The following is a 14139-nucleotide window of genomic DNA, read 5'->3' as shown; positions in this document are numbered from 1 at the left end:
TCCTAGTAGCAACTTCATTATATGCATAATCAAAAGTTTAAGACTTCAACTTAATTATCATATCATGATCTATGCTCTATTTTATCACTTTTTTTCCTCAAGAATTACCAATTGTAACTAATAGATCTTATTTTTGACATCAAAATCTTAGATATGAATAGTTATTTGAGTAAATGTTAGCAGAACTATAACAAGTATAATCAAATTTACCTGAATTCTTCCATTTCTAGTTTTCTGGTTTTCATTACATGCACTGTTGTAATCTGTTGCTGCTTCACTACTTATACTTCTATGTGTTATGGTTCGATGTTATAGATGCTAGTTAAAGCTTACATAACTTGGGGGTAGCTTTTTAATGTAGTACTTATGTGAAATTTTTGTTGAAATTATTTGGAGTTTTTTCCTTCATAAATTAGCTTTTCAAATTCTAATAGTTTGGAGAAAACAATTGTTGACAAAGGCATTAAGCAAATAATTGTACAATAAATATGTATATTTTTTAGAATCTGATTTATATGGCTTAGAATATGATTTATATGCTTGTATTTAGTTATGTGAGTCTAACCTAATTATTTTAGTCATTTCTAATTTACTTTTGTTGCTGTTAATTAAAAATAATTGTAAGTAAATATTCTTCCATTTATTACAATATTTACTTTGAAAATCAAACATAGTTATAATGGAAAGTCCTTTGAAAATGTTATTGAAGATTATAATGTTATTTGTGGCTATTGCAAGTTTTTTGGTTGGAAATGTACAAGGATTATCACCTTGTTGCCAAATTGGAACAGTATGTGATCCAATTGTCTGTCGTAGGCTTCCATGTTGTGATCTGCCTAGTGATATGAATTCTTAAAATTACAGCTCTTCTATTATTTTACACCCAATCACTTTGTATATGAGAAAAATAACTCTCATATTAAATAATTGCATCAATAAGATTAATAAGATTGGTTAAAAATTTATATTTGCTTACTGTTTTGTTTTATTCAATATTTTTTGCAGCTGCTGTTAGGACTTTCATTTGCTAATAGGAATTCCGGTTACAAGTCCCATTATATCCCTAATAGTTGGTAGTGAAGACGAAGCACTGCAAGAAAGCCGGTATGTTTCATTCCCATCATTTTTGGTGCTCAATGAACTAAGTATCACATGAGTCTAGTTCAATTCATAAATAATAAAAAAAAGTGGTCCAAGCGGTTGAAATAAAAATTGTGATAGTAAATATTGAATGGGCAAAACATGATTAATGTGTGTGTCAAAAAAGACAAGTGAAAGTTGCAATAATTTGCTATAATGATACATTTGCATTTGCTTCCTTGTTTCAATAAATTGAGTCCTGATTTGATTTGAGTTGATTTTACTATACTATTCTATTTGATGTTACTATACTATACTATTCTATTTGATGTGAATTATCTATTTGATTTTATTTTACTATACTATTCTATTTTAGTGGTTGCCAGAGCACCGCCTACGACCACCACTACTATTATTTAATTATTAATTAATAAATTAATAACTTATTTAAAAATAATGAAAAATATATTTTAAAAATAATATAAAAAATACCGATTAATAAAATTTTTGATGTAATTTTGCAGTATATTTTAATATTTTTAAAATAGTTTAATGTTTACAAATAATATATAAAACATTTTTATTAATATTTAAAAATTTAAAAATAAGAAATAAATTAATTTTAAGAATAATAAAAACTATTGTTTAAATTTTGCTACAATAAATAAAAATTATTATTATTATTATTATTGTCGTCGTCGTCATAAATATATAATTATTATAATATTAAAAAAAAATTAAGTGGATTGACGAATATCTATCTACTAAAATATAATAATAGATAGATTGAATGATTTTTATTTTTAATCGATGAGTTTGATTGAGTTTTTTAAAAGAACTTTAAATGAATTGTAAATTGTTTAACAGATTATTTTGATTTATCTATCACAATTCAAATCTATATCCGTAATACATTCAATTTGCCACCTCTAAAAGGTGGAGAGTTCGTTTCAGATCAAGGAAAGGAACCCAAAAAAAGAGAAAGAGGTTCACATTCACAATCTTCATCTAGAGGGGTGCTTTCATTGATAAAGTGTTTCAACTACAAAAATAATTGCACCTAAAGAAACATTACTATTCTTCTATTTCCTTTATTTGAATTTTTTATATTAGTTAATGATATAATAGGAAGCGAGCTAACGAAAAATAATATATTGAATTGTTAAATAATAATAGTATAAATTAATAGGACGAGTATTTTAATTTTTCTATTGTCTAGTATATATATACTTATGGTAACTTTAATACTTTAAGTCTTTTGTTTATTTTGATGTAAGAAAATTTGGATATATGTATTTCATTATTGTTACAAAATTGATAGTATAGAAAACATGAATGGTTTTGCTTTTATATATAGATTGAATTGAACTGCGCACGCCGATAAATTGAATTGAAGCATTCAATGCGGTTGAGTTACAAAATTCAATATAAATATTTTCCTTTTCTCTAAATATCCACCAAACATTTTATAGAAAAAGAATGGAGAAGAAAGAGATGGAGGTTGTAAAAGGAGTAGACTTGGCGAGGTATATGGGTCGTTGGTACGAGATAGCTTCTGTGCCATCATTTTTTCAGGGCGATGGCGAGGACACAAGAGCAACCTATACTCTTAACAATGATGGGACTGTTCATGTTCTTAATGAGACTTGGAATAATGGAAAAAGAAACTACATAGAGGGATCTGCTTATAAGGCTGACCCCAACAGTGATGAGGCTAAGCTCAAAGTCAAATTCACTGTGCCTCCATTCTTACCAATCTTTCCTGTTGTTGGAAATTATTGGATTTTGTATCTTGATCAAAATTATCACCATGCTCTCATTGGCGAGCCTACTAGGAATTATCTTTGGGTAAGCAAAACTTGTTTTTCACATATATTCATAAGATATGCATTCATTTTATATACACATATTATGAAAACAAAAACAGTATCCTCAAATGTGTGAGTTTGTTAACGATGAAATTGAGTCCGTACAATAACATGGATGATTTTGGTCCTTAGATATTATGCAGGAATACCCATTTAGATGAAAAAATATACAACGAGCTTGTTGAGAAAGCTATAGAAGAAGGGTATGATGTGAGCAAATTGCATAAGACTCCACAGAGTGATCCTCCACCTGTCTAACAAGGTCCTCAAGACACCAAAGGAACTTGGTGATTCAAATATCTTTTTGGGAAATAAATAAATAAATAAATATGTTTGGTTATGAACAATATTAATCGGCCTAAAGAAGTTTAATTTCGTGTCATAAGTTAAGTGTTCAAAGACTCTAATATTTAGAACAATTTAGTTTGTATTTATGTAAATTGTACTAATGTATGTATGTGTTATCTTGTTATGTAAATAGACTAAAAATAATAAGTTGTTGTTTGATATTCAAATTGTGTAATTAGTTCTTATTAGAGAGAAGATATTTTGTTGTTTATTTTTTTCTTTTCTTTATTGATTTTTTTGGTTAAGCAGCGGGGAAGAAGACCATGACTTATCCTTTATCTAGCATCTAGATCGCTCTACACATGATTGGTGTGAAAAAGATAAGGGTAAATATATATGTATTGATTTATCTCATTTTCGAGAGGTCTTAATTACATATAATCAATCCAAATAATTAACCCAAAAGAAAAATACTAATTTTTTATAAATCGGATTAGATGATTCAATCATTTGAATTGAGAACCGGTGTCTCATATTATTTTATTAACTTTTAAAATTGTTCAGACAATCAATTGAAAGAACCGATTTAAAATTGCAATATATCAAGAAAATTGATGATTAATTGGTTAAAAGTGGTTTGAAAAATAAGAAACACATTTTGTTTAAAAATTAAAAATAAAAAACAATTTTATTACATTTTAAGACATTTTTAGTGGTTATTTTGAAGCAACCTAATCATAAATTTCTAAATATAATTATACATGTAGGCATAGTTAAAAAGTAAAAAATATTGATATTAAAATAATCTTACAACAAGGCGAGAGGTAATAAAATAATAATATTATTTGTAAATGGATATAAGTATGACACTTTACATATAATATATATTGAATTATGTGTAAAGTTAATCTACTGTATTGAATTTTATGTTATATTTGTTCAATATTATTTAATATATTATATTTAAAAATATTATTTTATTATCATCAATTCAACTAATTAAATTTTAGTTGAATCTTTAAACTTTTAATTAGTATTTCAACCGACTTAACATTCGGTTTTTAATATTAAAAAAATATTATAGATAAGTAAAATAATGTGGTTTTTAAAGTAGTTCTATGTATTCTATAAAGAAAAACCACCAAGTCATCATGTATTAAAAAAGTTTTAATTTTGTCTTAAATTTCAGAAGAAAAAAAAAGTTATATCAATTTTTATAAATTCATATTTAGTCTTCTATTTGGTGATCTTAGATACTAAATAAATATCTATAAAAAAATATATATAGATAAAAAAAATTAATAAAAAAAAAGTTATATTATGTCTCGAAAATTTGGGTTCATGTAATTGTATAGAAGTATTTATTGATTTAAATTATATCAAAAATATCTAATAGAAGATTAAATAAGAGTGGAAAATTTTATAAATACTATACTTAAAATAATAATATTTTGATAAAAGATGGATAATTGAATTACGCAAGTGGAAAACTTGGTTAAATTACACGATCATTTTCTAACCGAATACATATTTTATAAAATTTACGGTTAGATTATAAGTCTATATGTATAATATGTTATTTAGGTGCATCTCTGCAAAATTTTATTACAAATCTAAAAGTATTTTACGTTTTGAATATACATATTAAAAATTAACGTCATTCACCCAAAATACTAAGAAATTACCGTAATGCATTTTAATAGTATATGAAATTATTTCTTGATCAAATATATTAAATTATTTCATCCTTACAAAATTACAAAAATGATACATAATATAAATTTTTGCTACAACGATTAATTTTATAAAATATATTCATAGTAAAAAAGTTATTAAGAAGTAAAGGACAACATAATTTTATATGTTACTCAAAATTACCAAAAGCCAGTTTCGATAAACAGTTCTATTAAAGTAACAGGTAAAATCGTTAAAATAACAATGAATTTGATTAATTTATATTTTAGTATAAGTCATTTAATCCATATTAAAAATGGGATTGAGTTTATTTAGTATCTATAAAACTCTCAAAAAAATTATGCACTCATTTTTTTATCTCATCTATCGAGATTTTACAGAAATTACTCTATTAGGTGAAAGTTTACAAATTTTTGAAATATAAAAAATAATTAATTTTTCTTAATTTTTAATTTTTCATAATTTCGAAACAATTCTTTATGAAATTTTCAAACCTTTAGAACAATATTAAAGTTTCAAAAAATATTTTTTTTTTCTAAATTTTCGAAAATTTCCATGAATACAAAACTTTCGAATTGTTAATTTTCATTTTTTTTTTCAAAACTTTTGAAATATTGAAATCTACGAAACAATAAATCTTCCAAACTTTCAAAATTAAAAAATGGAAAGTTTGTTAATTAAAAAAAAATAGAAAGTCTATATTAAACAAAAAATATATAAATGGAAATTTTATATCAAGAATTAAATACGCTTAGATTCAACCCAAACTTTTAGTAAATTTTTAATTTCAAAAGTTTCTAACAATCCAAAAGTTTCGAAATTATGCGAAGATTCCATTTCGATAATTTCGAAATCCTCGAAAGTTTGAAAAATCTAAGGATTTTAATTTCGAAAATTTCAAAATGTTCGAAAGTTTGAAACTTTCATTTAAAAAGTTTCAACAATATCTGAAAAATTTTCATTTTGAAAATTTCATATAATTTGAAAGTTTCAACAATTTCTGAAAAAACTTCATTTCGAATATTTCATAACTTCGAAAGTTTGAACAATCTGAAAAAACTTCATTTCGAACATTTCATAACATCAAAAGTTTGAACAATCTGTGATGGGTATGCTTCTAACTTGGCAAGATGTGCAGATGTTAATAGAGGACAAATGAATGGGATGAAAAGCCACGATTGTCATGTATTTATGGAGTGTTTGCTTCCATTTGCATTTAGTTCATTGCCTGACCATGTGTGGAAACCATTAACAGAATTAAGTCAATTCTTTAAGGGCTTTTGCAGCAATACCTTAAGACATGATGAATTGGTCAAATTGGGTGAAAATATTCCATTCATCATATGCAAACTTGAAAGAATCTTTCCACCAGGATTCTTTGATTCAATGGAGCATCTTCCAATTCACCTCCCGTATGAGGCAAAACTTGGTGGTCCAGTTCAATATCGATGGATGTATCCATTTGAAAGGTAATTTATATTCACCTTTAACGGTTTCATTTTTTTTCTAAATATTTCCACTTTTATTAAGTTATTGCTCTCACTTTTCCAGAATGATGGGTGATTTTAAGCGCACAGTGAAAAACAAGGCTAGAGTGGAAGGCTCAATATGTATGTCATACTTACATCGAGAGACAACATATTTTTGTTCCCACTATTTCAAAACAATCTCTTTGTTTAATAGAAGCCAACGTAATGAAGGTGCAAAATTAAATGATGTTGTCACAACAACACTGTCAATTAGCAATCAATTAGGACGTCCTAGTGGGAAGGCCCAAACACATTGGTTGAGTGATGCTGAAAGAAGGTCTGCTCATGTACACATCCTCATCAATTGCAACGAGGTCAAGCCATATATTGAGTAAGTAGTATGTAAGCACACACCCCACATAATTACCAAATACATGTAATAACAATTCTCTCATTATTGACAGCGCCTTTTTGCACTCTAATTCCATTCTTGAAGAAGATCCTATATCTCAAACTCGTATACATGGAGAATTCCCAGAATGGTTTCGTGCGTATGTAAGTGCTTTATTGAAGTTTGTTGCAAATAAATTAGAACTTCTCACCTAACTATTGTGAATATCATGTTTGTATAGGCCATTGACAAGGAAAATGGCGTGACTGACCCTAACTTGTTATCATTAGCTTGGGGTCCTAACTCAATGGTTAAAACTTGGCACAAGTATTACATTAATGGGTACAAATTTCACACAAAAGCTTGGTCTCAGGGTAAGAAAACCATAAATAGTGGAGTTTATGTGAAAGGGGTTACTGGAGGAGGGGAAGATGATTTCTATGGAGTCATCCAACATATCTTCGAGTTGGAGTATTACAAATTGCCTCACAAAGTAGCCTTGTTTTATTGCCAATGGTTTGATCCTAGACGGAACAGAGGAACCAAAGTTCATCCACAATATGATATTGTAGATATCAAGATGAATCGAAAATATGATCTCTATGATCCCTTCATAATTGCACAAAAAGCTAGACAGGTGTATTATGTACCCTATCCTGAAATGCGAACTGATAAGCGTCACTGGGCTGCAGTTATCAAAACAAAGCCTATGGGTCATGTAGAGGTGGATTGAGCCGATGAGGACATGCCATATCAAGATGAAGATATGGCACATGTTGAACATTTAACTGAAATTGAAGAAATGGTTGGCTTGCATGATGAAACACATAGCGATGAAGAAGTCAATGTAACGTTTGTTCCAAATATTCCAATTGATAATGATAGTGATATGGATGATGAAGATGGGGATGATTTTTCATATTCTACCTTTTGATAATCTTGAATTGTGTTTACTATTGTGTGTGCTAATTGTTTTTATTTATGTTATTTTTTATAGATGACTCCAAAAAAAAAGATTAGACTCAAGCTTCCTTTGAAGAAAAATCGCATGATTTTACCGCATAAGGTAACTCAAGCAGCTCAGCAGGTACAAGCAACAATTGATCATTTTCCACTAGATGCCAATGCCACTACACCAACCTCACAATATGTGCGACATCCCACCCAACAACATGTTAAGCCTCCTACCCAACAAGCTGCAGTGCTTCCACTCCCACCTAATAAGGTGCATCAATCTGAACCAATTATAGTGATGATGCCCACACCAAATTTTGTCCCAAAAGACAACATTTCCCCGACTGTTGATTGTTCACCGTCACAACCATTAACATCAGTTGCTTCACGACATACTTCAATTTCCGCTAATCCACCACCTTCAATACCGCTTGATATTGGTAATAAGACTCAAGGGTCAAGATGTGCAGATTCTAGTCATGGGGTTGCGCCTGATGGGAGAACAATGATATGGCCAGATGGTCGAGGGTATGTAACTACATAAGGATTAACTTTTCATTACTACATAAGGATTATGGTTCATTTGAAGTTATTTTTTTTTAAATTGTTTACAGGTGGTTACCGTGTAGGGTGGCCTCCAGGGCCCTCACCTCAGTCATTACATCACAATATGTTGATCCGTATCCTAGCTGGGGAGCAATCCCAGAATTAACTTTGGAACGTTGGTTCGACAAATTTGGTGTAAGATTAAGTTATATATCTTGTTAATGAGTTGAACTATTGTGTGGATGCTAATTGCAACATTATAATTTATTTGTAATGTAATGTTGCAGGAGAAAGTTGCTTGGTTGCCTGAGCACAATTTTCAGATTAAGAATATCTTCAATACAAAAGGATTAATGTGTCTTTCTGATATGTTGATGCGAGCGAGAAAGAAGCGTAAGTGTCCAACTTGGATGGGAGAAATTGTTTGGAATGATCTTGAGAAGATATGGATGGATCCGTCGTTTAAGAAGATATCAAATCAAGCTAAGAAAAATCGTGCTTCTTCTAAAGGAGGAGCTGTCCATACTGGTGGATCTATATCCATTGCTGAACATACCATTCGATTGGTACACTTTTTATATTAAGGACATACCTACTATTTGCTATTTTTATTGTTTTGTTGTGTTGTTGTTTCAAAATGCATAGAGTTATTTTGCTGAAATATTTTGTTGTTTCCTTTGTTGCTGAAATGTGACTCACGGTTATGTTGTTTTTTATTTTTTGTAAGGCTGAAGAGTTAGGTAGAGACCCCACATTGGATGAGGTCTTTTTAAAAACTCACAATAAGAAGAAGGACAACTCTTGGGTTGATGAAAGAGCACAAAAAACATATGTAAGAAATATTAAATCATTCATTCATTCTTTCATTTGTATTTCTTGGAAAAGTAATTTGATTATGTTAAGTAATTTGATTATGTTAAATCATTTTCTATTTGAGTAGGAAACATATCAAGGTAAGTTGCAACAAGCTTCCAAAAATGGGGAAGCGTCTAGTAGTTGTAGCCAAGTGGTTAATGCGGAAGCTCGCTTAGACATGTGGGTCCAATCTGTTGGGGGGAAGAATAAAGGGAGGATCTATGGTGCTGGAGATAGATCCTCACTTTATAGACCAGGTGTCGCAAGTCTAGTCCCAGATTCTCGTCCATCTAGAGGTTGTGTCAATGTCTTGTCTCAACACTCTACCGAGATAGCTGCACAGATAGCAGCATTCGAGGAGCGAGCAAAAGCGGCAGAACACGAGGCACGAGAGGCGCGGGAGGAGCTAAGGAAAGCAGAGCAACGTCGACAAGAGGATGAGCAAAGCACTAAAGAGCTCCAGATACAGCTAGCAACATTGGCAAAAAGTGTTGCTTCCATACAGGCTGAGTCATCCCGTCGTCGTCGTCATCCAGATTAGGACGAGGATGAGTATAACGATGATGACGGCGATGAGTAGTACTTATTTCATTGTTAGTTTCGTATAGTAGTACTTTGAAACTTATGGTAGTGACAATATGTATTTTGGTTATGTGTATTTTGAAACTTATGGTTATGTGTATTTTGAAACTTATGGTTATGTGTATTTTGAAACTTATGGTTATGTGTATTTTGAAACTTATGGTTATGTGTATTTTGAAACTTATGGTTATGTGTATTTTGAAACTTATGGTTATGTGTATTTTGAAACTTATGGTTATGTGTATTTTGAAACTTATGGTTATGTGTATTTTGAAACTTATGGTAGTGCAAGTTGCCCTTATTTTGAAACTTGTGGCAGTCAGGAGGTGTAATTTGAAAACACTATTTACATAATATTTCACTTTGTTTTGACAATGATGTTTAATATGCTTACAATATATATTCAAAAATACAGGAAACCGTAAAAAAACAAAAATAGAATTCGTCGGTAAATATTTTCCTACGAGCGATTTAGCTACGAACTCGTGTCTGTGGGTAATCCGTAGGTAAATTTACGTTACCTATGGATAGTCCGTGGGTAAAGATAAAATTTGTCGTAGGTAATAACAGTTTTTCTTGTAGTGTACTCTGCCATTGAATCCCCATCTTTGTATTTCATATTCACCAGCTTCCAAATCAAGAATGCTTTATTTTGCACATTCTTTCATTCATACAACTCTTTTAATTTTTCCCACATCTTGTTTGCATCTATTTCAGTTTCAACATGTGGATATACACTAAGATCCAACCACTGATGATCAACGACACTGCCTTTCTATTCATTTTCTTCCAGTCAACGTCAGATTTATCTGCGGGTTTAGCAGTGTTACCCTCAGTAGAATCATACAAATCTTTATTGTATAACATGTCTTCCATAAGAGTCTTCCAAACTGTGTAATTAGAAGAGTTGAGTTTAATCATATTGGGACCTTTATTTTCCTCCTCCATTCAAATGCACAAATCAAATCAACCGAGCTCTAGATGCCACTTTGTTGGGAAAAACCAAAGATAATTAGCGATAACTATCTCAATAATGCGGAATATTTTTTCCCCCACCTGTGCAGATAAATGGCCAAACAGAAAATACAATTCCACAGAGCAAAAATAATTGGCAGAAAATTAAATATGAGACAAACACAATTTTCAACGTGGAAAACTTCCCTCAATTTGAGCGAATAAAAACCATGGAACTTAGTCCAGTAAAAACTTCCACTATAATAATTAATGAATACATAAGAGTCTTCCTAATAACAATAGGGAACATCAAACAATAATAACAACCTTCCACTATAGTGAGTATATCAAATAACTCTCAGAGAAGATAAAACTACTCAAACTATATATTAAAGTAACAAACTCAGTGGTAGAAATAACATACTAAATTTGTAGATCAAACGGAGAGCAAGTTTGCTACACACCTGTTAACACCACCGGAACCAAACCCTTATTTTTCTTCTCTAGAACCGTTCTCTTTTCTTCATCACATCTATTTTAGGGATTTCAAATCCCTTATATTTCCTTCACATGGGCCTAGCCCAATAATACCTTTTTTTTTCTTTCTTTTTTTTCAATAATAATAATAATAATAATAATAATAACCAAATATCAACCACATTGAATTATTTATTTTAATTTTATTGACTTTTAAAGGATTGTAATAAAATTTTAAGGGAATGTATTAAAATTTTACATTTAGAAAAAATAAGCATTCATTAAAAAAAACTGAAGCACTAATTACATTTAATAAAACACAAACATACTTTGACAAGTTACAAATAAAACGTACACTGAAATTAAAACAAATGTATACAAAGGAAGCAAATATTTGAAGAAAAATAAACATAAAAATGATATATCACCCAAAAATATATTTACAAAAAATAAGCATGCATTAGGAAAAACTGAAACGCTAGTTACATTTAGAAATAAAATAAACAAAACATACTTTGACAAGTTAAAAATAAAGAGTACAAGGAAATTAAAAGAAATATATACAAAGGAAGCAAACATTTGAAGAAAAAGCATAAACAACAAACACAAGTTAAAATGAAATCATACGATTGAATTAAAGAACCAGAAACTTTCAACACATATTAAAAAGAAAAATACGAGTTAAAAAGAGAACATTCATTTATAAGCTAAAAAGGTAATAGCATACATTTCAAAGATATATAATCTTGAAATAGAAACATAAAAATAATATTTTAACCAATAATATAATTAAAAAATAAGCATGCATTAAGAAAAACTCAAGCATTAGTTACATTTAGAAAAAAATAAACATATGTTTACAAGTTAAAAATAAAACATACAATAGACATGAATTAAAGAAACATACACTTCTTACTCAACTTAAAATGAAAAGATACATTTATAAACATAAAGATATATATATCTATATATATATATATATGCATCAAACTGAAGAAAAAAAATAGAAGCACAAACTTACAGTGCTCTTGCTCTACAATCACCCCTTGTTTGCTACTCTTATTGCCTCGTTGATCCATCTTGCCAAGCCACAAGCCAAGAACATCAAAAACTGTATTGCAATTTATTAATTATCATTATGCACCGAAAATATTATAAAAATAAAAATGAAAAACTAATAAATATTATAACATAAACATAACATAAATAACATAATATTACCTTGCAGATATGAAAACAAATAAGCAGAGAAAATGGAACCAAAAAAAATAGTTATATAAAATCATACCAACAAATCTAAAAATTAATAAAAATAAATAGATTTAATATTATATTTTATCTCTTAAATATGGAAAATATAGAGATAAATTTGTGCAAATTGTAAGACCCATAATTTTAAAGTATACTTTATGTATTTTTGTGTATTTTGGATATTGGCTCGGAGGCTTTTTAGCCAAAGTTATTATTAATTTGGAGTTTAAATGATCAAAAGATATTGTGATGCCGTTTAGAATTACTCGTCGATAAATAAATTAAATTAACTGCGGTGAATCTTTTACAAAGAATTTAATGTGTTACGGGTGAAATGGTAATTTAACAAATATCTAGTTATTTTGAGATATTTGTTAGAAGTAATTAATATATATGTTTGTTTGGAGAGAATAGAAAGAAAGGAAATTAGAAGGAAGGAAAAGGAAAATAAAAGGATATAAAAAGGAAAGAAGGAAAAAGGAAGAAGGGAAAAACAAAGGAAAGAAAGAGAAAGGAAAGAAAATAAGATTTTTCCATCTTCCTCTCCCTGTCTCGCGCGCAAATCCCTCCTTCTCCTCCATTTTCGTTTTTCTTTGCTTCCTTTCTTCAAGATTAGAAACCCAAGGTTTGGAGAGTGTGAAAGAGAAGATTACTCAACTTCATTCTTCTTGTTTGATTCGAAAACGAAGAAAAACGGTGTTAGGGATTTTAAAACCGTCAAACACAAACCTCTCTGTTTCATCTAGATCTAAGCTTCATTTCGCGAAGAGATAGATGGGAAAGTTGCTCACTACCACGCTACGGTGCTAGGGAACCAACTTGGAGGCGACGTTGTGAGCGGAGATTTTTACCGGATTTACTCGCGGTACCGTGTTCGCACGTTAAAGCTAACGTTAAGGTAAGGGCTCCTTCCAAACTTTTAGTTTGCATTTAGGGACTTACCTGTGGTTGTGTGGAAAAGAATTTTGTTAGGGTGGGCGTATTGATTTGGGGGAAAATGAATCTAAGGCTTTAGGGGTAAAATCTTAGAGTTAGGTTTTGGTTATATTGATGAATGTTTCGTGGAAAATGAATTTAAACTCATTTACGTATGATTTTGAGTAGATGAAACTTGTTGTGTTTGAGTGGTGGGTTGTGTTGATTTGTGTTCGACGTATTTGACGTGTTCTTAATTAATACTGATGAAATTTGTTGTGTGTATGGTTGGATTTTGTGGAGAAATGAATTGATGTGTTTGGTGTGAGTTGTGGATTGGATCTGATAATAGGTTTGAGTTTGTTTTGTGTGGAGTTTGAAAACCATTAGAGTTAAACGAGTATTAAAAATGGGGAATCTTTTAATATCTGCATTTGCTTAACGATTGTTGTGGATGGAGTCTGTGTATGCTCATGCATTTCATTTTGGTAAATCGTGCTGACCCATGATAGGTGGCACCTCGGTAAACAGTAATGACCCGTGATAGGTGGTACATTTACGATTTACGTTTTGGTAGATTGTGCTGACCCGTGATAGGTGGCACTTCGGTAAATAGTACTTTGGCATGTGATAGGCGGTACATTTACAATTTACGCTTTTCTTTTAGTAAATCGTGTTGACCCGTGATAGGTGGCACCTCGGTAAACAGTACTGACCCGTGATAGGTGGCACCTCGGTAAGTGGTACTTTGGCCTGCGATAGGCGGTACAATTATGATTTACGGCCCTTCGAGGAGGGTTTTGGTTTGGAATTC

The 14139-nt window shown here is 30.1% G+C and overlaps 1 protein-coding gene across 1 annotated transcript; it reads left to right on the top strand.

Moving 5' to 3' along the window:
• The first annotated feature begins 2357 nt into the window (after window positions 1-2357).
• LOC101503452 (temperature induced lipocalin-like) lies at window positions 2358-3507 on the top strand. The gene is made up of 2 exons (NM_001364864.1): window positions 2358-2928; window positions 3081-3507. Exons 1-2 carry the CDS (start codon window positions 2560-2562, stop codon window positions 3204-3206), a joined length of 495 nt encoding a protein of 164 aa, NP_001351793.1. The 5' UTR covers window positions 2358-2559; the 3' UTR covers window positions 3207-3507.
• Window positions 3508-14139: the final 10632 nt, after the last annotated feature.

This window comes from Cicer arietinum, chromosome 7, assembly GCF_000331145.2.
Source record: "Cicer arietinum cultivar CDC Frontier isolate Library 1 chromosome 7, Cicar.CDCFrontier_v2.0, whole genome shotgun sequence".
Lineage (NCBI taxonomy): Eukaryota > Viridiplantae > Streptophyta > Magnoliopsida > Fabales > Fabaceae > Cicer > Cicer arietinum.
The sequence above is the reverse complement of the archived record's forward strand: the minus strand, read 5'-3'. Positions and strand labels throughout refer to the sequence as shown.

Excerpts from the sequence above, each read along its gene's own strand:
- LOC101503452 (NM_001364864.1), top strand. The coding sequence starts at position 2,560 with ATGGAGAAGAAAGAGATGGAGGTTGTAAAAGGAGTAGACTTGGCGAGG. Across the intron at positions 2,929-3,080 it reads CTACTAGGAATTATCTTTGG|ATATTATGCAGGAATACCCA; the intron begins GTAAGCAAAACT and ends TTTGGTCCTTAG.